Source organism: Rhea americana, unplaced genomic scaffold, assembly GCF_003343005.1.
Source record: "Rhea americana isolate MKP2758 unplaced genomic scaffold, rheAme1 scaffold_1, whole genome shotgun sequence".
Taxonomy (NCBI): domain Eukaryota; kingdom Metazoa; phylum Chordata; class Aves; order Rheiformes; family Rheidae; genus Rhea; species Rhea americana.
This window is the reverse complement of record NW_028185038.1, coordinates 10,342,750-10,367,985: the sequence shown is the minus strand read 5'-3', so window position 1 is coordinate 10,367,985 and position 25,236 is coordinate 10,342,750. Positions and strand designations below refer to the sequence as shown.

The following is a 25,236-nucleotide window of genomic DNA, read 5'->3' as shown; positions in this document are numbered from 1 at the left end:
GAGCTTAAATGTCACTTGAAATGATACTAAATGTTTATTTAAAGATTCATAGTAAATAATACTTTGATTATTGTGATTTTCTAAGGTAGCTAACTGGTACTACAAAAAAAGGTTGTCGACATTTCTTAAAAACTTTTATAATTTGTTGACAACATACTAGGATAAGTGGGAGAAAGTACAGGTTTTTTTTCTTACCATAATTATCCTAATTGTTGATTTATAGTCTGTCTGAAATAGTGTTTCTTTTAGAAGAAATCCCATTTTTAATTAGTAACAGTTAATGCTAGCTAAAGTGCTATACTTTTGTTGTGCCTGCAGAGATAGAAGAATCAAGCTGGTATTTAACATTCTTTTTACTCCCTTATTAAACGCTGCTGAAGTGTTGCTATATTCCACTATCAAGATAGCTGCAATCTGTAATGGCTGAGGTTTATTTATATTATTATTTATAGAGTATGTGCCTGGATGAGTCTTTTATCCATTACTGAAGCAAAAACCCATCAGAAACTATTGACAATATAGAATAAAGTTTCAAAATCATTCAAGTCCTGTTTCTTAACGTACACCTACATTGTGTGGGAGCCTAAATTTACTTTAAAGCTAATATGAATCTTTCAAAACCCTAGTAATTTAGGGTGCAATTTAGATCACATCTAGGCAGTTCTGTTGCTTACTTCCCTAGCTGATGAAGAGAGACAGACAGGCACCTCCCAGAAAATGACTCATGAGCCTTCTCTTAGAAGAGGGTGAATCACCTTCTGACCATTAATTTTGAGGAAATACGGACATTTTGCCTTAACTACAGTCCAAATTTTTATACTGCTTAACTTTTAAAAGTTTTAAACTGTAGCTTTGGAACTGGCATTTTTCTCTTCATTTAAGAGAGAAACTGATGGACTCAAGAAAGCTCAGACTAGACAACATTTTTATAAAATATAAAAATTTTCCTGGAAAAAAATATATGTGCCAGCAGAGGTAAGGTAAAAAACAGCAAAGGGGGGTTGCTGAGAACTACGTGTTGTACTAAGTATGTTGACAGGCAGAAAGTTGACTGGATTTCAAAGCACATTATAGATGCTAGATATGTGCTCAGTGTATGGCACAGAGACTTTGGTCATATTGTATAGATTTTATATGTATATATAATATATATAATATTTTATATATTATTTCTATTAAATGTTGTATAGAGATAAGTTGTGTAGGTCTATATTCTCCCCCAAAGCATGTGTGCACTCACACACACACACACACACACAGACACTGTATGTTTGTGTAATTATATGAGATAAAAATAAATTTTAAATTTACACTCTCAATTCAATTTCAAGTATATAAAATAAATTTTTTAATGTTAGACTAAACAAAGTCATAGTCAATGCATTTTCTATTTTAGATAGCTTATCTTCATGACCTTTAAAAGATTACAGCATTTTCTTCATGCCATTTGCTGCTGCTTATTCACAGATACCACAAGCCTCCTCTGCATCAGAGAAAGCATGTGGTTAAAATATAAAGCCATACCATGAGAAATTTGTAAACAGCTTGTGATTTATTAGAGATCAAGTCTTCAGAATAGTGATTCAATCTTGCTTCTTTTATTTCAGACGAAAAGTTCTTCAAGCATAACTCCGTCAGGCACTCAGAAGAAGGTGAAGAGGACTCTGCCCAACCCACCTCCAGAGGAAGTAACAGCAGGAACCCAGTCACCCTATACCTCTGTGGGGTCAGTTTCACGCAGAAGGATTTGTCGGACCAACACTATGGCCAGAGCCAAAATTCTTCAGGATATAGACAGGGAACTGGATTTGGTCGAACGGGAATCAGCCAAGCTTAGGAAGAAGCAAGCAGAGCTAGATGAGGAGGAAAAAGAGATAGATGCCAAACTAAGATACTTGGAAATGGGCATCAATAGGAGGAAAGAAGCCTTATTAAAGGAAAGAGAAAAGAGAGAGCGTGCCTATCTCCAAGGAGTAGCAGAAGAACGTGATTATATGTCAGACAGTGAAGTTAATAATACCAGGTCAACCAGGATAGAAACTCAGCATGGCTTGGAAAGACCACGTACTGCACCCCAGACAGAATTTAATCAATTTATGCCACCACAAACCCAGCCAGAAACACAGTTTGCCCCTGCCACAAGTCCCTATGCTCAGTATCAATATTCATCTCCTGCCCTGCCTACTCAAGCACCAACTCAATTTACACAACAATCACATTACCAACAACAGCAGCCTTTATATCACCAGCAGGTTTCACCTTATCAAACTCAGACAGCTTTCCAAACAGGAGCTACTATGTCATATACTCCACAGGCTCAACCTCCACCAACTCAGCAGCCATCATACCAACTCCCATCACAGATGATGGTGATACAGCCAAAGCCAAGGCAAACTGCATTGTATCTGGAGCCAAAGATAACAACAAACTATGATGTGATTCGAAATCAGCCTCTCATGATAGCTCCAGTTTCAACTGACAATAATTATGCAGTTTCTCAACTGGGTAGTAAGTACACTACCTTGGACTTAAGGATGGGACTAGATGAGAGAAACAGTATGGCAAGCAGTCCAATATCAAGCATATCTGCAGATTCATTCTATGCAGATATAGACCACCACCATACACCACGAAATTATGTACTGATTGATGATATTGGAGAACTTACTAAAGGAACAGGAGCACTTGGTTCCACTTTTAGCCTCCACGAAAAAGATCTGACCAAAACAGATCGATTACTTCGCACAACAGAGGCCAGGAGAGCACAAGAAGTGTCAGACTTCCTAGCACCATTGCAGACTTCTTCTAGGTTACATTCCTATGTTAAAGCTGATGAAGACCCAATGGAGGACCCTTATGAGCTCAAACTTCTCAAACATCAGATAAAACAAGAGTTCCGTAGAGGTGCAGAAAGTCTTGATCACCTTGCTGGCCTGTCACAATATTACCATGCAGACAGCAGCTACAGGCATTTTCCCAAATCTGAGAAATATAGCATAGGTAGGCTTACCCTTGAGAAACAGGCTGCTAAGCAGCTCCCAGCAGCCCTCCTTTACCAGAAGCAGTCAAAGCACAAGAAAGCTTTGATAGACCCCAAACTAACTAAGTTTTCACCTATCCAAGAAAGTAGGGACCTTGAGCCTGATTATTCAAGCTATATGACTTCTAGTACTTCATCACTTGGTGGAATTACTACTAGGGCAAGGCTTCTTCAGGATGATATCACTTTTGGCCTTAGAAAAAATATCACTGATCAGCAGAAATATATGGGACCAACATTGACTTCATCCATTGGAGCAAGTCTTGGGACTTCACTAGGTCCAACAATGAGATCCACATTACAAGATGAAGCTGACAAATCTTATAGCAGTGGTAGTAGATCTAGGCCCTCGTCTAGACCATCCTCAGTTTATGGACTTGATTTATCATTAAAAAGGGATTCTTCCAGCTCTTCTTTAAGACTGAAAGCCCAAGAAGCTGAACCCCTAGATGTTTCCTTTAGTCATGCAACACCTTCTGGAAGAACTAAACCTACAAGTTTGCCTATTAGCCAAAGCAGGGGAAGGATCCCGATAGTAGCACAGAACTCAGAAGAAGAAAGCCCACTGAGTCCCGTTGGTCAGCCAATGGGAATGGCAAGAGCAGCAGCTGGACCCTTACCACCAATATCTGCAGATACCAGGGACCAGTTTGGATCAAGCCATTCATTACCAGAGGTCCAGCAACATATGAGGGAGGAGTCACGGACTCGAGGCTATGATCGAGATATAGCCTTCATCATGGATGACTTCCAGCATGCCATGTCAGACAGTGAAGGTAAATTAGGCCTCAGACTGATATCTTACTATCACAATGCAAATCCTCATTTCTATGCATGTGTCTAATTTTTATTATACTGCAAAGACTTGTTCTTCTTTCTGTTCCTTGGTGCATCTTCTGTGTATCTACCTTTTGGGGGCTTGATTTGTTTTATTTGATATTTTTTATTTTATCTTAACAGCAGTTGTCTGGATGGTGTTAAGCTATTTTAGCATGCTCACTGCATTGTTGTCGATTTGCTTTCCTTTTGGTTTGCTTGTGCATTTTCCTTTTTTTTGTTGATATCTTACTTTTCTAAAGAGACTATATACTATTCCATACATAATACATGCCCTATCATCCCTCCATCAGTATCTGTGTGGACTATTCTTCAGTGACTGTGAGTCATTGAACTTATTTGCAATAGTTTTTGTTGGGATTTGGAAAAATAATTCACAAATCCTCTGAAAAATTCTAGTAGTTTATTTGCATGAAATGTCATTATAGAATTCAAGAGCTGGTAATTCCGTCTCCTGATGCACCATTTTAGAGCTATGTTTTTATGGAAACAGTGTGTCCATTAAGTACATATTGTATGTTAGAACCATATAGAGTTTAACGTGATAGCAAAATAACATTCTACATATGGTTTGTTAAAAGCATCCTGTCATGTGGACTTCTGTGCATTCAGAATTGTGATGATGTAAGATAATTTGTCATTTGGATGGTGCAAGACAACCGCATCCTTCAATAAACTTGCATAAAGTTTTCTACTTCTATTGGTGGATTGTGCAGCCTAGCTGGTTTTATGTGCACCCTATATAGTACCTCTGCCAAATAAGCACAAGGGTTTATCTCACTTAGATTCATGAAAGGAACCTTTCTGATGTATGATAAATGGTGCAATTAAAAGATGTTTCTTCTAATAAGTACAGCAGAATGATAAATCTTATGTTAATTATGTACTAGTTTGTTCAACTAGTTCAGACTTAATATATTCTAAATTGTTTAAAAATCATAAAGACAGTTTGAAAGAAAATGAAAGTAATATGTTCAAATTGTATGTGCTTCCTTATCTCTTTCTTATGTGTATTTACTGCACAATAAAAGCGACTTTGCATGCGCTATATTGTCTGTAAATGGCAATGATTGTCTCAAAAGACATATTTGCATGATTATGAAGTAGTATGGTTTATTTTTCAGGTTTACATTAACTTCAATCTTATTGCATTATTTCTTTTTTTACATAAGCTGAGTTTTTCATATGGCTTAGAAAAGGAAACCAATTTTCTTTCCTAAAACTGCAATATGTTGTGAGGTTTTATTCTACAAGTTTTTATATATATATATATATATATATATATATATATATATATTTCTTAGATACTTGCAGTCTGCTCATGAGGTGTGTATGTCAGGGGAATTTCAGGATCATCAGCTTTTTTTTAATTTTATCACAAGTTTAAGTGTTTTTCCTATTCTTCTTAAATTCTTAGCACACAGAGTTCTTTAATTAAATGAGATGGCAGTTAAAAGGATCCCCAGATTCTAACTGGTATCATTCTTTCTAAGTAAGTAGGTGTTCTCCTGTCTAGACTTGACTGATGTCTTTTAAGGGTCGTTGCAGGGTTGCACTCTGAGAGACACAGCATGTTCCTCCTGAAAACTCAGAAGAATCAAACTAGACCAAAAAATACAAAAAGCTAGCCTATTTGTTGGTATTCTACTACAGAGTAACAAGCAGGTCATAGGAATTTATGATACACTACAGCACTTTAGTTTCTGTTACATATTTATACAAGGTGTATATGTTACATGTTTGGTTGCATGTATTTTGGTTTTGAACTATTTTCTGATTAGATGCACGATACAGTCTTTCAGAAGAATTCTAACTCAGTTCCTCCTTTCCCAAATACCTTATTTGATTGACGTGTCCCAGAATATCAGTGCTTCCCCTTTTAACAATATCTTTTTCCACATTCTAGCAGGCTTTTTTTTTTTTGTTGTTTCTTAACAATAACTTAATTTTGCATCATTTAAAGTCAAGTCTTGAGAAATCAAAACAGTTTATATTATTTTCAAATTATTCTAGGGGCTGTCTAATAACATATAATTTAAATTGAAAAGAATTCATGTTAGTTGGGTGCAAGATAAAAAATGCTCTAAATAAGTAATTTCAGTTCTTCAAAAAGTTACAGCATTTTTCTCCCAGCATTACACTTCTCTCACTAGTGCCCTGACGATGGATAGCTATTATGCTTTATTTCATCCAGCCTTTTAGCACACTTTAAAAAAAATAGTTTGCCATTACAATTTACACTAATATTGATAAGGTTCATTAAAATAAATCTGTCTGAAATACAAGCTTAGAAAAAACAGTTCTTGTGATAATGATTATCAAAGCTGCAACTTTACTCATTACAGACATAAAAATAAATGTAAATCAAGGTATTGATTTTAAAATGTCTTCCTTCATTTCAAATGGAGAGATGTGTTTGACTTTCTATTCATTTTTTGTAAATCACATTCCATACAAAAATTGGAGGAGAGTAGAAATAGGACTCTGAGCTCAAACCTTCTGTTTAAGTTAATTTTAGTGAGAGTTATAATGTACTTACATACTCTAATGAATCTTAAAACTGTACTTCAGCATTAAAGTAGTACATACAATAAGATTAAAAACTTCAGTCCCACAGGTTCCCACTGAAAATAATGAATGCGCTGAACTTTTGAAACACGAGATATTTTTTCAGTTTTGAGTGCCATGAAATCTCTGATATAACAAAGTAGCTCTTTATTAACCCCAAAGCTGCTGCAGTTTCCACAAACTATTAAATACGTTGAAGATAAAAGTTTTCAAGGATGCTGAAACTACTGCTTATTTTTATGACTGTCAGTAATCCCCACTGGTTAGATCAGTGGAGAGAAATTGTACTTTTTCTCACCTCAAAGGTTAGTTTTCTCTTTTATATACTAATCCGTTAATTCTACAGTAAAGTTTAGAAATTTAAAATTCAAGTCTGAAGACGTCAAGAAAATTTAAGATGCACAATGCTTTTTGACTGTACACACTATTTTGAAATGTATTATGTATTCTTTACCAGTTATCTTTGTTGTGACATGAGATTACTTGTAGGGTTAAGGTTCAGGGTTGCACTCTGCCAACAACGGTAGTGTCTGTTAAATGTGTCTAACTGTAGCACAGCTAATCCAGTGTAATTTTCCATCTGTGGGACTTAGGGTTCTCTGATCAAATGTTTTCTGAGCTCTTCAACCTGGAGTCCAACTTCACCTTTTTAAAGTGTGTGCGATTAACAGCATGGGACCTTACTGATTTAAGCGGGAGTTTTTACAGGTGGAATAATCTGACTGCTTTTGTTAGATTTAGAAACAAGGTCATAGCCTCTACAACTATCAATGCTTCATCTTGGCTCATCTCAGGGTTCAAACTAGAGCAAGTCCTAGCTAATCAAGCCAAAAACAGTTGTGCGTGTGTGTACATATGTGTGGTGTGTGTGCCTATATACACATACATGCATATTTTATTTTCATTTCATATAAAATAAACACATTCATCCTAGTTTTGACAAAAAAACATCTCTGAACTGCAGTGTGGAGCTCTGCATACATGCTAGTTTTTCTAAAGAAGAAACCCAGCAAAGTTATCTCAGATGAGACATGAAGAGACCAAATTTCGTACTTCCTCCTTTTGATCTAATGATCCAGATTATGATAGTCAGCACGGGTACCTGGGATCAGAAGACTGCCTTGGGTCCTTAATGTGAGCATCAGTCAGAAGTTCTGTTGAGATGAGTTATGAAACTGCCTGGTACATGCAGACAGCCAGTCAGCTAGCACAAATGTGTAAAACAAACGATTTGGCTATCAGAATGTAACAGGTTATTAAGAGCAATTGGTCAGTAACTAATCACTAGTCAGAGAAGATCCACATTTCAATAAAGTTTCTTTTACTTCTTCTCTGCTGGTCTAAATAATGTTTTCAAGACATTTCATGACAGATTAAATTTGTGCACGCATCAGAAGGAATAGACTGCATAACATCTGGACCCAGATTAAGATTTGTCCAAAGGCATACTGTAATACGTGACGGCTTTTTACCACATGAACAATATTCTTTAAAAAAAAGTCATGCATATATATTAGTCCTATTTTTAGAGAAAGTTAGCAAAATGGTCATGAAAAAAATGAACTTTTCCCATAAAGCTTTTTTCCAGTCATTTGTTAAACCAATTAGATCATGTTGACTTTAACAACTGAATAGACAAAATTATACATCCTACAGTTTACATTTTAAATTCTCTTCTATGTCATGGAACAATTGCCTTCAATTCTGTTGTTAGAGCAACAATTGACCTTATTTTAAGTTTGCAAATTTCTGGTGTTTTTTGCTGAAACAAATACTATCTTTCTTCTAATTCTACATTTATCTCACTCATTAAAACATACATTTCAAACTTTTAGTACTATTATAATTAGCTGCATATTGCTTTGCTTGGTACTGATGGACATTATAGAGGAAAATCTCTATGCTATGTAGGATAAATATTATTGAACCCATAAAAGCTGATTCTGATCCCAGTAGAGTGAAACCTGTCAGTTGACTCAATACTCAGTAGGCATTATAGCAATCTGCAGTGGATTTCTTCTGATACTTAATATCCATATTTTAATATCCACATAGACAGAATCTTTTCACTCTGCTTTGTCACTTATAGCTAAATTATGCCTGAGTTCAATGTCTTTAGTCTTGCCTGTAACTTTGCTTTAGCTGCATGGCCATTTAATAACCACTATGCATGTTTGCTATGCACAATGCACATTACTGCCCTTTGCCCAGCACTGGATCAGAACATTTGACCTGTCCTTGGTTTTCAAAGCCTATCATCTCCGTCGTGAAGAAACAGATTGGTTTGACAAGCCCCGGGAATCTCGTTTGGAGAACGGACATGGCCTTGACAGAAAGCTACCAGAGAAGTTATCCCACTCTCGGCCACCAAGTCAACACCAAGACCAAGTAAGCTGTGCCTGTAGTTTTATGAATGTCTAAAAGTTTAATCATTATGCTCTTGGATAGTCTAGGGACTATGAGATTAATCAAATTCGAGGTAAATTCAGTTTAAGTACTGTTGAACCTATGTTTGCCATCAGAACTTGATGATGGCCTTAAATTGCTTATTTTCTCTAAATTTTAGTATTAATTTTTCAGGCTGTCTTTTAATTTCTGAAAAATGTCTGAAAGGAATTAATCCACTGATCAGTACTGTATATGAGTTAGGTATTCCTATTAAAAAAATATACAGGATCATTTTACCTTATCAGCTTTATCCCATCCAAATTCAAGCCTCATCTTTTAGTAGTTTAAAGAGTTGATTTCATTCTGTTGACATTGTTTCCCACTGTTAGTCAGAATAATCCCGGGGCCCTGAGGACAATTACCGAATAAATCAGCAAGACTACTTCAATCTAAGAATTTGTTTAATTTATAAGAGTGAGAAAGAAAAATACACTATTCTATTTTTCAGACATGAATATTTTGAAATCTAGTTCACCTTAGTATACAACCATATATCCTCTTTGTATTAACGAAGTTTATATATTTTATACAATATATTTAAGTGCTTCATTTCCTTTTGAGCTATCAATTTTACTGATCGATTCAGATTATATTCTGCTTTCTGCAAGATGTAACGGAGCAATAGAAGGTATGCCATGGCCCTTTTGTACTACTTAATAGCTTACGTGCTTGTGTTAATTCCTCAGATAACATCCAACCAGCAATATACTACTCTTATGTAGCCTTAGAAACTTTTTAGCTGGTGAGCATTTTCCCCGACCTTCAACAGTAGAATGTAGATTTTATGAAGTAAGTATTCATATATTATAGTACAGGCTATTATTTACTTTTATTTTTCTATCTTTTGCCTAGAACTAATTTAGTATATATTGAGTTTTACACAGCCTAGGTTGTACTGTGCCTACCTCTTTTTTAGGAAAGAGACCTTCAGAAGATACTAGATAGACTTAAAGGAAGTTACTCAAATAATTCACACTACAAATCAGCTTTGAAAGACAAAAAATGCTTTAGAGACTTCACAGCTCTTAGTATTACTACTATATGCAACACTATAAAATATCTGCCTGTCTGAGCACTTTAATAGTAATGAGAAAAATGTGTTATTCTGAACATACATATCTGACCGCTACAACATCATGATGTAAAATTAAATATTTTACTTTGATAACAAGGTTTCTCTAAGAAAATAGTTAGTAGTATATTGATCTCTGTGGCATGGAGATGATCAGGAAGATATATAGCTTTTAAAACTCCATAGCATTTACCATTAGAAATAGTTCCATGGAATGTTACTAGTAATAAATGTCAGATCATTGGGTTTTTTTTTTCCTCCCATTTCAATAGCTCTACACTAGGACTGGTTGAAAGACTTTGATCAAGATTTGGGGGAGGAAAGTTAAGGGGACTGAGACTTTTTTTTTTTTTTTTTTTTTTTTAAGAAGAAAAATACTTTTATTTCCTGAAACTATTGTGATATTCCCATGTGTAGATGGAAATAGAGATACTTCATTTAAAATATTACCAAAGACATTTTTAATGTTTTGCAAAATTTGGGATGGAAATTGGAAGACTGAATGCATTCTAAGTAGATCTAAATGATGTTTGTACTAGTGTAAGCTTTGTGAAGCAAAATTTAAAGCTGCTGCAGAAGAAAATTTATTTGGAAGAAAAAGTTTTATGACACTTTCTTCTTCATCTGTTTCAATCCAGTTTAGTTTACTGTCATTCACTCACAGATGAAAAATCATTTCAAAGTGTCCGTAGAAGAGAGAAACACCAACTCTCGCCAACTCAATCATCTACCTTGTCATAATGTTGCACAGAGCTCATGCATGCTAAATATCTTCTGTGAACATTTGTCTGAGATAATCACCTAAAGCAAACTGATTCTTACACACATCCAGAAATGAAATTACTAAGATACAGTGTCAAGTCGTATTCATTTTAAAAATTTCCAATCCTTAGTTTCATATTGAATTCCCAAAGTAAAATACTCCACAGAAGAAGCAAATAAATCAATACTAACATCTATATTCTTTAACATTCATTTCACATTTTAAAGCTATGAAGAAAAATAAACAATTTGAGGGTCAATTAATTTGTTCAGCCAAAGTAAACAATCCTTTTAAAGCTTTCTCAGTCCTGTCTCTTTTACAACAATAAAATAACAGAATTTGGTATCCTGTGCTGTCTGACTACAAGCCCAGTTCTGCACAGAGAGCTGTAGTGTTCAGGTACAAAGTATTTTGGAGCCAGAGATGGCAAATTATTCCTCATCCTGACCACCTGAACAGGCCCAACATCACCTGGAGCTTCCCTTGTCACAAAGGTTTTTCAGAAATCAGTTAAGATGACAGTTTTCTGGTTAGTACAGTAATTAAGCCATTGCAACTCCTTTGATTTTCCATGCTGAGCTCAAACCAGCCACAGGAGGAAGTGTTTGCATCAGCAGCACTAATCAGCTTGCCATGCATCAAAGTTCCCAGATTCACTTATCCACCATTTATATCTATATTTTCTTCTTCTTAAAAACTGACTATTTTACCTGCTACTGCTGTGATTATGTTCCAGAACATTGTTTCATGTGTGTGAAACTTCAGTTTCCCTACTATAAGAAATAAAAGCTGTTCAGTTATATCCCAAACAGCGTATGCAATTAAAGCTAATACACAAAGCACAACCTTGTGCTATTGAAGCCAGTCGTGAGCAGCAGAGTGGCAGCCCTGAACTTTGGGAGTTCCACGGGCTTCTTACAGCCCAGCAGATTAAGCTCACACATCGTACTGTTAATATTAAAATATATTTGTTTCTATAGCAACTTCTATGGTGCTATTCTTAAATCAAGTTAAACTGCAGTGCATTTTAGGACATTAATAGCTGATATAGTGATTCTGAACTGCTCACCTGAGAAAGGAGAACATGATTTAAACCTAAGCAGCACACAGTCTATTGCAGCCCCTTGATTTCTCTCCCTGATCCTTGCTGACCCTGACAATTTAATTAATCACTGCCCGTTGTCCAACAGCTGCTGCCAGTCTCCAGGTGTCAAGGTTCTTTTTGTGATTATTTTTCTGTGAAAATTATTGGTATACACTGAAATAAATTGGCTACTTCAAACAAGATGTGAAGGAACAGTAGGAGGAGATACCATGGGAGCAAGAGAGGGAGCAAGAGCAAGGAGACAGAGTATGTTAATTGAAGATAAGTAGCCCTTCAGTGAGGAGTTTTAAATACACAACTTTCAATGATCACAGGCAGTCTTTTTAAGTCCTAAATGAATAATAAAACCCCAAACTCATCATAATAGCAATATATTGTAATTATAGCTCTTTTTGGCAACAATTATCTAATTCCAAAAGAGAAGGCTAGGGCTCTAGAGATGAAACCTTTCCAATGTTAATTCCCTGTTCCTAAAGGCCCTTAAGAAAGTATATGTTTGTTTTGACTCATGGGTCCATATTGATTCCCTAGAAACAACATTTCAATCAAGCTTTTTTAAGAATACTTTTGCTTATTTAAGTAGTGATGAAAAATGGTGGTCATAAGGCAAAGCAATGAGGTTAAAATGGAAAAACACTGTTTGTGAAAGTGACCTAGAAGACTACCTGCAACCTTTTGTTCCACGTTTGAGAGTTCCATACTTCTTCATTTTGATTGCTTTCAAATTCTCCAGAACATTTCATTAAAATTGTAGCAAATTGTTATTTGGGGGGGATTGAGGAGAGCATTTCATTCTCTGGAAATATGGTGACAAATAAGGCATTTCTAAATTTAGGGTAATTGTAAAATTATAATTTTCCAATGTCTAATCTGCTCTGAGTAAATTGTCAGCAACCCCCTCACTATAAGTCAGGAGACTTTTTTTCTACAGAATTTAGCAAGCAGTTACTCATCCTTTTAGTCACCCAGCAATATTTAGTTCTCTGCGTGGCAGAATGACTTCTATGAGGAAAAACAGAGTCCGATACCAAGCTCAAGGCAGAAGCACTGGCTGCTTACTCTGGCTTGTACTGATGGACAGGAACGTTGTATGTGTCCATTAATTTTTTCTCAAATACTTTATCTGCAAAATACCCACATCATCAGGGATCTACCAGCAGTGAGAACTCTTTGTCTTTAGGGTTTTTAGAGATCTGACATTCTTGCTCCACATAGAGGGAAGGCAGTTGCTCAAAGGGTCAGGTTTACCTTGCTTGTGGCAGTTCCTGGTGCCGGTTTCCACAGGGCTCTCACACACATGCCAGAGAATCTGTAGTATTCTGAAATTTGGCTAGATACTCTCTACCCCACCACCCTGAGGATCCATCATTTTTTCCCTTGATACTTAGTTCTGGTAAATTTTCTGCTGAAGACCTTATTTCCTAAAGGACTGCAGCCAGCGACAACTACTGAGATTCAGATATCAGGTCCTGTCTTAGACTCTGGTGGAAGGAGAGGTGCAGCATCATTTAAAAGCAGGGCTTACTGTGGCTATGTTGGTCTGATCCAAAGTTCAGTTTGTTATGCCCTTTGCCTGAAACACTAAAAGCAGAATTACAACTTATGCTTTTCAGTGTATATACTTAAATAAAGCACTAAAGAGGTTTGCTTTTTTTGATTGTCATGCATTACGTGTGACCTCTGTGGAATCTCTTTATCAGACAAAAAGTGTCAAGACAACAAGAGGGAAAAAAAGAGATATTTAAACTGATTTTCTGTAACAGCAGAAAACCTCTGCAAATTTATTTGCTGTTCACTACATTCATCAGAAAGGCTTCAAGCTGACTAATAAAATGAAACATGTGACAGCGGCTTAAGTGCCTGGAGGAAACACTTCATATTTGAGTTTTCTCACTGTGATGCAAAACCCCCATGGGCCCGCTGAGTAATGTGCCAAAAAATGTGACCTGAGTCCCGTATCAGCCTAAAACAGCATGCTGGGAGGTAAGGTACCCTGGAGAGTGAAGATGTGCATGTAATCAGAAGAGGATATTGTCAGCACTGAACTGCAAGGGTCGTTAATAAAGTGTGCTACTAGGTGCTGCCAGAAAGGTGACAAAAGGATTTCCATGGCAAGGACAGGTAACGGTCCCAGTCTGTGGGATTTGTAGCAAACCAACAAGGATTCGGGCCACTTCAGCCCTGTTACCTGAATCTAGTGTGGGGAATGGCATGTTCTCCATTCCTGCATCCTGGAGGAGGAAGGCCTGGATTTCCACTGGGATAACTGAGGGAGTAATCAGACTGGCACGTATTCAGGTGAGGGGAATCCACCCTTAGTGAAAGATAGAGAAAGAGGTGAACAAATGGAAACATCGAAAGATTTGTGTTCTTCACTCTTTCAAATGTGTTAGTAGATTTCAGGTAAATACAGTCATTATTGTTTAAAGTAAAACATCAAAAACACCATCACTGCTCTTACCTGCAGAGTCTGTTTACAGCAAGCGTTGCTCCATCCTATTTATTTGCCTGCCACTTTCAGACACACACTATTCTGAAGGTAAATGTCTAATGTCTTATTCAATTTAAGTACTGATTCCCAGTAACAATAAAAAACAATAATCTGGTAGCCTGAATGCTAATAAACTTTAATGTTTTTATTCATAACTTTATGAATTACTGAGATTTATATTTATCATAAAATTCTGGAAGTAAAAGTAATGAGAAACTAATAGACTAAAGCAGGACACTATTTTCCAATGTATTTGTCAGCAAATTATGTACTATATGGTGTTGTATATTCTTGGATTATTATTCATTCAAAAAAGCAATGGAGTATTGAAAATAAATTGTGAATAGAAGTTTCTGAGCTGTAATGTACGTCAGTTAAATTGAATTGCTTCCTCTGAAATGGATCCCAGTTAAGGATTTGGTCCAGTGTGTTTATAGAGCGTCCTTTGAATTTTATTACTTTCCAATTATTGCTTATTTATTTAATTAAGTACAATTAGATTACTCTTCCAATGTAGATTTTTTTTGCAGTTTTGTATAAGCTACATATGACAAATAGGTTATTCTTACTGTTAAATTCAACTTACTGAATTTTTTATAGTGTCATTAAAAACATAACAATGTCCCTAATCCTTTATAAGCGTAGAAATCTCATGACACTTTATGTGCTCCTGACAGTATCAGACCCTATGTCTTGGCAAAATTCCATATTAACTCACAAAGTCTGCCTGCTTTCAAGTTCTGGTTTATTCTAGAGTGCTTCTGTTCACTATCACATCCATGGTGCCTTTTTTGTCTAAGATTGGTTATGGCCAATATGTGCTACATCGTCCACTGAAACTGATTTATGAGGAAAGATATATAAACTCTTTGGCTCATTTGACTTCTCTGTCTCCTCTCCTGTCATTTGTTTGTGCTCTCTGCTAACACCATGAACTCTGTAGGGAGAGACTGAGTTTGAAGTGCTTAGTTCAGGAGGAGTTTAATCCCCTTAAATGCTACTTAAATAAAAATAGTGGTAATAAACACTTGGCAGTAGGCTGCTGATATACTCAAGCTTTTGCATATCCATGCTGATTAATATTGTCCCATTGGCTCCTTGAACTCCCCCATGGGTCTGAGCTACACAGCCCCGTGCAGGCAAGCTCTCTTCTCTCAGTTCGGGTATATTGGCTCGGGCTTGGCACTACTGTGGCAGAGGCGGAGAGATTATGGGTTCTTCTTTATTTCTGAAAGACAAAAAGCAAAGACAGAATGAGTATGTGATACGTGAGCCATGTTAGTTTTGTAACTCTCTGCGAAGGCGTTTTAGTGTGGGCACACAGTGATCATCTCCGAGAAATGGGTCAGTACATGCTACATGGCCTCTTCAGTGCCCATTTCATAGGGAAGATGTAGTTTTCCTAGCTGGATTTTTTTTTTTTTTTTTTTTTTTTTTTTTTTTAGTGCATGTTGTGGAGATACGTGCTTTCAGCTTGGACATTTTCCAGTAACAGTCTAAGTTGCACATTTTCATGTCACATATAGTCCTAAAAGTTCTAGGCTGGGTCTTTCAAAAGGCCTTTAAAATTTGATGAAAAGAGGCATATTAGAATATGTGTTTTTGCTGAAACTAGAGCAATAACTCATGGCTATTTACATAATTCAACCACCATTTTTTTAGGTCACTGTAAAAAGTATTTTATATGATTATAGAAATTATGTATAATTTCATTCTCTTCTTGTACATCCTTGGACAAAAGACTAATATGAAGAGATGCTACAGAAGACAGTGACCGTCTTCCGTTTATCAGGATATAAAAACAAAACTAAAGCCATATTCAAAATGAATCTGATTTTATGGAAGCAAATATTTGTTTCCCTGCAGAAAGGTTTTGTAATCTGACAAACATGTCTTGAAACTTGGTGAATATCTGAATCATGAACTTGTGATATTTCCCTGGATGAAATCTGTTTGTTTGCTTGTTGTCTTAAATTATTATTGCAATTGATAATGTTTTATCTTTTTGTAACACATGCATTTTGTGTTCCTCAGATAAATGGGAAGCCTCTGCAGTACATTTTTCCTCATACAAGGCTGAAACTACTGAGAGACCCAAAGGATCACACAGTTTCAGGTAAACAACAACCATTTACCAGACGTAATAATTAATTTGATTAGTGTGAATCATGCAAAAGATTTGCAGTATTAAAAATAGTTCCTGTACCATGTGCAACAGGAAATTCAGTGGTCATTTTAAATCTTGCTATTTGGTTATAACAGAAAGCAGCAGTGCAGAAAAAGGTCACAACGTTAGTTTAAGATACACAAGCCATGTAGACATTGAAAACAGATGGGAAATCTGCTGTGTTCATTATACATATCAGCAGTCTGTTTTGCTGCTGCTTTTTGTACAGCTCTATATTCTCCCTACAAGAATTTTCTATTAAATTTAGCAGAGGAATTAGGAAAACTGTGTGGGCTTGTGTAGATATTAAATGTGTACAGAACTGAGAACTAGGTTCTTTCTGTGAAGTTTCTGGAGCTATTCTATAGGAGTCTGTAGATGTGGTTAATAGAATAAGATTCAATTTTTTCTGCTATATCTTTGCATAGGGAAATGTATTGCAAGAGCTTAGATTTAGTCTCCTTTCCGTAACTCTAACACAAATATGCATGTAAATCTGACTGTTTGCGAAGGAGAGAATCAATCTGTTTGTACTTTTGGTATTACATTCTTTCTCACATCTGAAAGAAACTATGTTGATAAGGAACTCAAAGCTTTTTAATATGCTGTTTGTCTTCTTTCAGAGGTACATGTTGTAAGCTTGTGTGTTTTTGTTGTGAAACAATCAGATTTTCTTTTAACTAGCTTAATGAATTCTAATAATATATATCAAACGCTGCTTCTGCGAAGAAGTAATTACTGACTGCCAACTTCGGTGGTCCCTCAGGCATTAAGTAGAAAGTGGCACGAACTCACTTGAATTGCTAAGTATTGTTTTCACAGGGTTTCTGGCAGTAAAATCTTGATCGCTTCCACCTCCAGTACCCACCTCGTATTTAGGGTGTTAACCTCAATTTTATGTACCTATTAGGAGGTATTTTCTTGCTAGTCGTTGTGACACCCACTGGCGATTTCAGAATGCACTGAGAGCCCTTCGCCCGTGCGCTGCAGCTTGAAGGAAGCTCCCGGCCTCGCTGCTTCGCCAGCCCTTGCTGCCCAGGGCCCTTTCCGGCACCAGGAGTGCCTTGACATCCTGGTGGAGATACTGTGCCCTGCAGGGCGATGAGTAATGCTGCGGTCCGAGCCGCACTCTTCCTGAGGAGCAAGGGGAATTATAACCACACAGCTGCGCATAGCTCGTGATTTGATGTTGCTAAAGGCCCAGTTCTCCTGAGAAGTCGCTCACGCTTGTGCAATGTCAAATGCCTATTCCAAATTCTCTGCTAGCTCGTGCTGCTGCCAACCGTGGCACTCACGCTGTGCACCAAGGTAAATAACTGATAAGAGATGAGTGAAAAACCAAGGTGTGGATAGTGACTTCCCATTTATTAATGCAATGCTCAGCATGGGATTACACATTCTCTCGGGATCCTGCTAGGGTTTTATACCCCTGCTGAATTCCCTGCTGCTATACCTATGCTGTGCAATACCTAAATTCTAGTCGGTATAAACAAGCTGTTATGCCTCTACAAGCCGCAGTCAAACTTTGATTTGCAGTCCAGATGTATCCTCGGAGAGCTGAAGAGACATGCTTATACAGGATGTCTTTTTCCTCACAAATACAAAAAGACTCAAATGCAGATTGGATGGAAAAGCGCCAAAGCAGGGGAGGGGGGCATAGTTTGCCAATAGGGAGAAGCTGAGGCAGAATAAATTCTTGTATTTCTTTCCTTGTACATCTTTGAGGTACCATAACTCGACTTTATACCTGCCTCCCTCCTGCTCTCTCAGTGTTTGAAGGATTAAAATACAAAGAAACGCTCATTAAATATGGTTTTCTGCTGAGCTCTCAGCTTTCTGAATAGCCTTTCCAGGAGCCACATGCATGGGGTTTATTTGCATTTATAAAAAATCATTTTTTATTAAACAATATCTGCAAACTGATGGCAACTGTTTATTAACTGGACAGTGATTATTAACCAGAGGCAAAATTAGAAATCTATTGCATGACAGAAGTTGTAAAAATAAAAATAAATAAAAATAAAAACAAGTAATGTTCCTGTGGGGAGTCAGATCTCTCCAAGAGAGCAGGCAGTCACTATGTCCAGGTGGTGATAGAAATCTCTATTTCAAGCATCCTTGCAACTGTGCATTCAGCTGTATCAGATGAGACTCTCTGAACTGTTGTTTTGCTGAATTATAATCCAGATGGCCCGTGGTCCTGCATGACCACTATAGCATATGCATGATCCATTATTACAGATTATTTTACATTATCTACAAACCATCTCCTAACTGTCTTAACTATGCACAAAAGATGGTCTTATACGACCATTTCTGCATAAGGAAGAACAGTTTCTACTGAGTATATGAAATTATCTATCTACAGTTTAGTTAATTCTGCTGCAGGACCTGCTTGGGGAAGTCCATAGGAATGCCAGATTCTCTATTCAGAGAATGAATCAGCACATCTTTACTGTACAAATAATGTATCTTGGTTGGTCTATGCACAGCAGATGCTACCTGGAGAAATCTCCAGATCAGTTCACTTGCAGAATTCCTGTAACAGTTAGTTGCTGCTTTTATGTGAAGCTGCCAAGCAGTTCAGTGCATCACCTTGACTCACATCAACCCATCAGAGCAGAGACTGGCCAGGGAGTTCCTGGACCAGTCCAGGCATTAATGAAGAAGTGTGTTGGGCATGCAAACAGGCACAGTCCTGATACCCAGCTACATTGCAACTGTAGCTTGAATTTCATTCTTATATCACCATTATAATTTAAATTCCATAGAATTTGCCTCATACTCACCATTATGGAGGTTACTGCCTGATTAGGGATCCAGAAAATGTCATATTATGAATATCAATAATAAAAATAGTCTGAATTCCTTTAAAATTTATATCCTGCACATATGCATTCTGTTTATTTGCTTCTGTGCTTAATGAAAACTGGCTCTGAGATACAGATTCCTTGTGCATAGTCTTGTATAATCTGCATAATCTGGCCTTTTGCACACAAAAGCATTTACCATCAATTTTAGCATGTGAATGAGATGTTCAAGGAATAAGAAACTGGGCCAAAATTGTGATGGCAAGGGAATAGTAGCTCTGAATGAAAAATGAATGTAGACTTGTTGGCTGGCCTCTCTCAAGTTTTTTTTTTTTTTTTTTTTTTTTTCTTTCTTTAGCATAATGCCATTATCTAGAACTCACAGCTCTTCTTTTCATGATATACAGCATCACCATCCTCAAACAATACTGATAGATATGAAGGAGTTGCCAAGAGTTTTCTCTGCAAAGATTCATTAATAACTTACAATTTCCTTTTTATGCAATTGGCATCACAGTTCTGCTCAGGTGCCAAAGCAATGATGGTAGAGATCAGTGAGTGATAATGTAGCAAAATTTAATGCCGTAGAAATTCACTGTTTGTTTTCAGTGAGAATCTTGTGGGGTTTTTTTTCTGTTTTTTTCAGCACGACCAGTATAAGCACTGTTTTATTCTGCCAGTATTTTCTCGTCTGTTTTTTGATATGGCATAGTTATATTTGAAAAAGGAAGACATGGCTATTTAAGACAACAAAAACTTTGGCAATGCCTGTTGGAAAAGCTGCAAAGAAAAAAAAAAAGCACATTCAGATCAGAAAGCTGTTTAGACATGCCAGAAGAAAATCCAACAAAGTAGATAAAACTCAGTGTCTCTGTTGGTACACTGAGAGCATTTAAATCAAAGGTAATTCCTGCTGCTGCTTTGCCTCCCTTGGGACTGAATCACAAGTAACTCTGCCCTTTCCAAACGTAGGAAGGATATTTTGTGTATCCAGTGAGCAAAATGTCCCCTCGAGCTACTGTCTGTGTCAGTGAAGGTGTCGAGAGGATGACGGGGCAGCTGTAAGAGCGCACACACGTCAGAGGTGCCTCACTCTTCACAGGGTTATTGATTGCTATATCCAGCACCACACCTCTGCAGCGTGCCAGCTCATGGTGCAGGGAGAAATTAAGAGAATTAGAAGGGTTTTCTTTCGTCAAGCCCACACAGCCATAGTCTCTAAGTAAATAACCCTATATATTTAGGATTGTTTCACCTGCATGTTCAGTTCTTACAGGAAAATACTGAAGTGCAGTGAATATCTGGTTACTAATCAGTGAAAGAGCACATTAAATGCAGTCACAGTCCATGCTGAATGTAAAGCAGCAGCCATACGTTAAGGGTGAGAAATTAACGCACTCCTTCTCCTCATATTCTTTTCTTAAAGGACTTCTTACTCTGTACCTTTGGTTTGCTCTTGTAAGGAGCTGAGTTAATACTTTGCACAAAAAATCTCCTCCTCCAACACTCATTTGTCAACTGTGGAAAGATCTTATCCTTAATTAATGACAATCATTTCTTCAAACACCCTCTCTTTATCAGAAACATGGCACCAAAAAAAAAAAAAACAAAACAAAAAATGAAAGGGAAAGAACTGTCAGTCAACCTCAGGGCTTCCTGTGACAAGGCAGTTAGTGAGGACAGAGACAGAAATAAGGGATGGAAAGATAATGTCTGCCTGTATGTTAATAGTCATCTTATAAAGAACTTAATGCCATTTAATCTTTCTAAATAAGCAAGCATATGTTTGCATTTATTAGAAACATTTTGTAGAGGTACAAGCCCTATGTTGCATGTTTGCCTGCCTTCTCTCTAAATGAGTGTTATTTCAAATACACTAGTGAATTTATTTAACATACTTTCCATGGACTCTTAGCTCAGTCACAGCTCAGCTGCTTATGTATTTTCTAGTGTATGAACATCTCTTGCAGAAGGTATAATAAGATCTTAAGATGAATGTAGGTAATTGAAAGAGCAGTGTGTCTACTAGCTATAAATGTCTAATTTGCTTTCTTAGGTCTCACTCTAGAAAAGATGTAGAAGCTGATCACTGCAACACTTGAGTGTTGGAATTAAGTCAGACCGCCAGTCTACCCTGGAACACCTAGGGGAAATCAGGCTTTTAAGAATGAGATTCACAGAAGCCAAAAGGAAATCTCTCTTTTGGAGATAAATATCGAATGTAGGTCAGCATCTTCTCATGAAGAACTAGAAGAAAAGACACTCAGGGACACATGTCACTGGTGAGATTACTTGTCAAGGACATCAGAAAAAGTTAAAATCACAGAAATGTCAGTTTAAGATGGCACTACACGAGTTGGACATGTGCACAACACCACATAGGTTGCACATAAATGATCTTAAAGACTCACAGAGGAAAATGATTCTCCCTCAGGAAGCCTTCTATACATATGGACTCTGAAAAATGTGCATAGGTTTAATAATTCTACTCCTATGTCCCGTAACTGTTTCAGGTATCTAAATACCTAAATCAGGCAGTTTCTAAGGGCCATTAATTGGATATTGAAACAGTTTAAATAAATCACCTTTTGGATATGCCTATTTTCCTCTATTTATTATAAAGGGAGCATGAGCTGGCTTAGAGTTTTTTATCTCATAAAGATCTAAAATCAGGTGAGATGAAGCCCATCCTGTGTATGATTTATGTAAGTACCTCTAGCAGCATAGTCAGGGCATCTGAAGCTTACATATGAAGAAGCTGTGGAAGTTACAAGATGTGTAGGGGACTAGATCACAGTGCTCCTCATCACCAAGTGACAAATGTCTATTTGAGTTGGATGAACTTTCCAGAATAAGGTGATATAGCATTTTTGAGAATGATTTCCTTCCACTCACGATTTACCTAATCATAAATTTGCACAGGGTTGTACACTCTCAGGCAATCCGGCTGCAATATGATTAAGGTTAAGATGTTCTGATTTTGCAGGACACTGATGAGATGAAAATGTTCCTCATGGGTTGATAAGGTAGTATAAGCTTCAGACTGTCTCTCAGCATCACTATACCACATCACTACACCAATCTAAGTTAACTCAGATGTAGCTTTTGTCAAGTAAAATCTCTGTTCTTCATTATGTTTCTGATTCTTTTTCAGTTTAATATTGTTGACACATAAAACACACTCAATGCAATATGGAAAAGCTATTTTTTCTTGGTTTCCTTTGCAATAGGAGCAACTGGACTCCATTACTGAAGAACATCAGTTTAAAATCAACTTTGATGACAAATGGTTGGATACAGTTACTAACCTCATTTAATAGTGATTGATGTCTTCAGGGTAGAGCATGTAAAATGAACTGAAGTGTCAATATGTGTCTTAGTGGATAGCTCCCTATTTCAAAATTCAGATAGCCGCTACGCACAGACTGAATGGTTAAAAGAAATGAACTGTCAAATGGCCACATAATCATTCCAGTGGAACAGTTTGAACAGCAGCTCCATGATATCTCTTCTGAAGATAAGCAATAAGCTTCTGTCTGTGCTGTTGTTACCTTAGGATTTTTTCCAAGCAACAAATAGAGTTAACTTAACTCAACAGAGGAGGTAGCAACAGAGGAACTACAGTTCTTTCACTTTTTAAAAAATGTATATGCATATTATAAGGCTTTGAATGAATTATATAGCAAAGATAGTCTAAATATTGTCTTCCTCTTTGAGAAAAGAAGAAAAATTCTTTTTTTTTATATACAAACACTTAAATGGTTATAAGTATTTCTTATTTTGAAAAAAAAAACATATTTTACAATTTCTAGTTCCGCAAATTCTTCCCCATTCATGACAGAGATATCCATGCAACACTGTATTAGTTGATTTCCTTGTACAGGAGAGCCATTTTGGTGAGACATTCTTCTGATTTTCCTTCAAAAGGAATTATGCAGCTTGCAGAGGTTTTGTTGGCATTAAGTGTAGGCAATATTGTATTTCCTACAGGTTCTTCAAAATATTGACCAAGAACCATGAATTTTCCCCACAGCCTACATTCTCTCCAGATTGTCTTCTCTGCCAGAGGAAGTGATAAGAGTGACGTAGCTTCTATTTAAGAAATGTCAACACATAGCTGCATAAATATCACAACTTACTCTGCTCTAAAAGAGTTAATTAAATAAAAATTCTTTGATCAATTACTTAAAAATAATAACTATCTGTAGTTTAATATGAATATGTAATACACTACATGTATTACCATATGTAAAACACTAGGTAATATCTCTAATAACAGGTCAGCACATAAATCTGTAGTTAAGAGAATTAACATGTGAAATTCTTAGCCCTTTACTCAATATTTTCTTCACAAAATATAGAGAGGTTCAAAGGCTTGAGTTCTGCTTGCAAAATCATTTAATAAAACCTGAAATTCAAGCTTTCTTCCAACACGTTAAAATACTTTATAACTAATAAGGAAAATCATCACATTCACCTAGGACTGCAATATTATTTGCACTATATCAACACATCACTAATAAGCCACATTTGTAATGTACCAACTAATATGTGATATGTCAGCAGAGCACCCTTTATGTAAATCCTCTTCCTGTGTTGATGTTGTTGCCTCATACCATGTGAGAAATATCAAAAAAAATCAATTCAACTTTACCTCTCTCTGAGAAGGACATTAGCAAAAAGCTTGAGCAACAACTATAGCATTAAAAATGTCACAAAGATTGATTTTTTACAGTAAAGCCATGAATCATTGGCTGACATATTGCTTGACAATTTGTCTTTTATAGTAGATTCACCCTCCTAAGTATCTTTAGTTTTGTGGATCTTCACTGAAATTATGGCAGTAAGCTGAAAAAGTCTTTAGACTTTAGGTAGGCATTTTCTTACATTTTCTTAACTTTTGGCCTGGAGTTGGGATGTTACAGTATGGATGAATGGGCAACTTGATGAGTAAAAAGCTGAATGAATAGTTGGGTTTAGAGGACAGTAGTTAGTGGGTTGTGCTATATCCAGAGGCCAGTAACAAGCGGTGTACCACATGGACCTCTCCTGGGACCTACTGTGTTTACTGCCTTTATCTTTGAGGAGCTTTTTTAGTGCACTGTCATAAAGTATGTAGATGACTCCAAAGCAGAGGATCAGTTAACATGCACACGGATAAGAGTACCTTCAGAGGATCTAAGACAAGTTGAAAGAATGGGCCAAATTCAACAAGGATAAAGTCTGGCACCTGGGGAAGAAGAATCTTATGCACCCACACAGGTTGGGGGCTGACTGCCTGGGGAGCTGCTCTGTGGAAGAGCAGGCTCCCCACCCTGAGAAGGGGCCTTGGTAGACAAGCATCTGAACTTATCGTGCCCTAGCAGCAAAGAAGGCCAACAGCATTCTGGGCTGCATTACAAGGAGCATGGCCAGTAGCCTAAGAGTCATTAGTTTCTCCCTCTATTCAGCATTTTAGACCACATCTAGATACTGTGCCCCATTCTGGGCCCTCTAGTGCCAGGAAGACATCAACAAACTGAGGTGAGTTCAGTGGAGATCCACCAGTATAGTTGATTCTAGAGCCTTGTCGAGGAGAGGCTGAAGGATAAGGATTTGTTGAGCCTGGGAAAGAGACAGATTTTGAGAGACATGATAGCAGCTCCCCTCCACCTGCTAGGAGCTTATCAACAAGAGGAAGCCAGGCATTTCACAACGGTGCATGGCAAGAAGACAAGAGGCAATGGGCAGAAGCTGAAATAAGAGAGGTTTGTACTAGATATAAGAAAAAAAATGTTTCACCTTTGCATTTAGCCAGAACTATTGAGCTGTGTAAACCTAAGATATTTTGCGACTTACTTAAAACCATTTCAATTTTAGAATGAGAAAGAGAATGTATGCGCTTAGATATAAGCTTGCTAGCTAAATAAAGCTGTTCAGACAAGACTATGACAAA

At 36.9% G+C, this 25,236-nt stretch overlaps 1 protein-coding gene across 1 annotated transcript in view; it reads left to right on the top strand.

The window, feature by feature from the left end:
- The window catches only part of LOC146601831 (protein piccolo), a 124,469-nt gene that overhangs the window by 29,777 nt on the left and 69,456 nt on the right, over nt 1-25,236 (top strand). Inside the window, exons 2-4 of the mRNA XM_085325745.1 lie at nt 1,608-3,816; nt 8,697-8,833; nt 16,359-16,440. Coding sequence (XP_085181871.1) covers nt 1,608-3,816; nt 8,697-8,833; nt 16,359-16,440 — 2,428 coding nt within the window. The remainder of the gene's footprint in view (nt 1-1,607; nt 3,817-8,696; nt 8,834-16,358; nt 16,441-25,236) is intronic.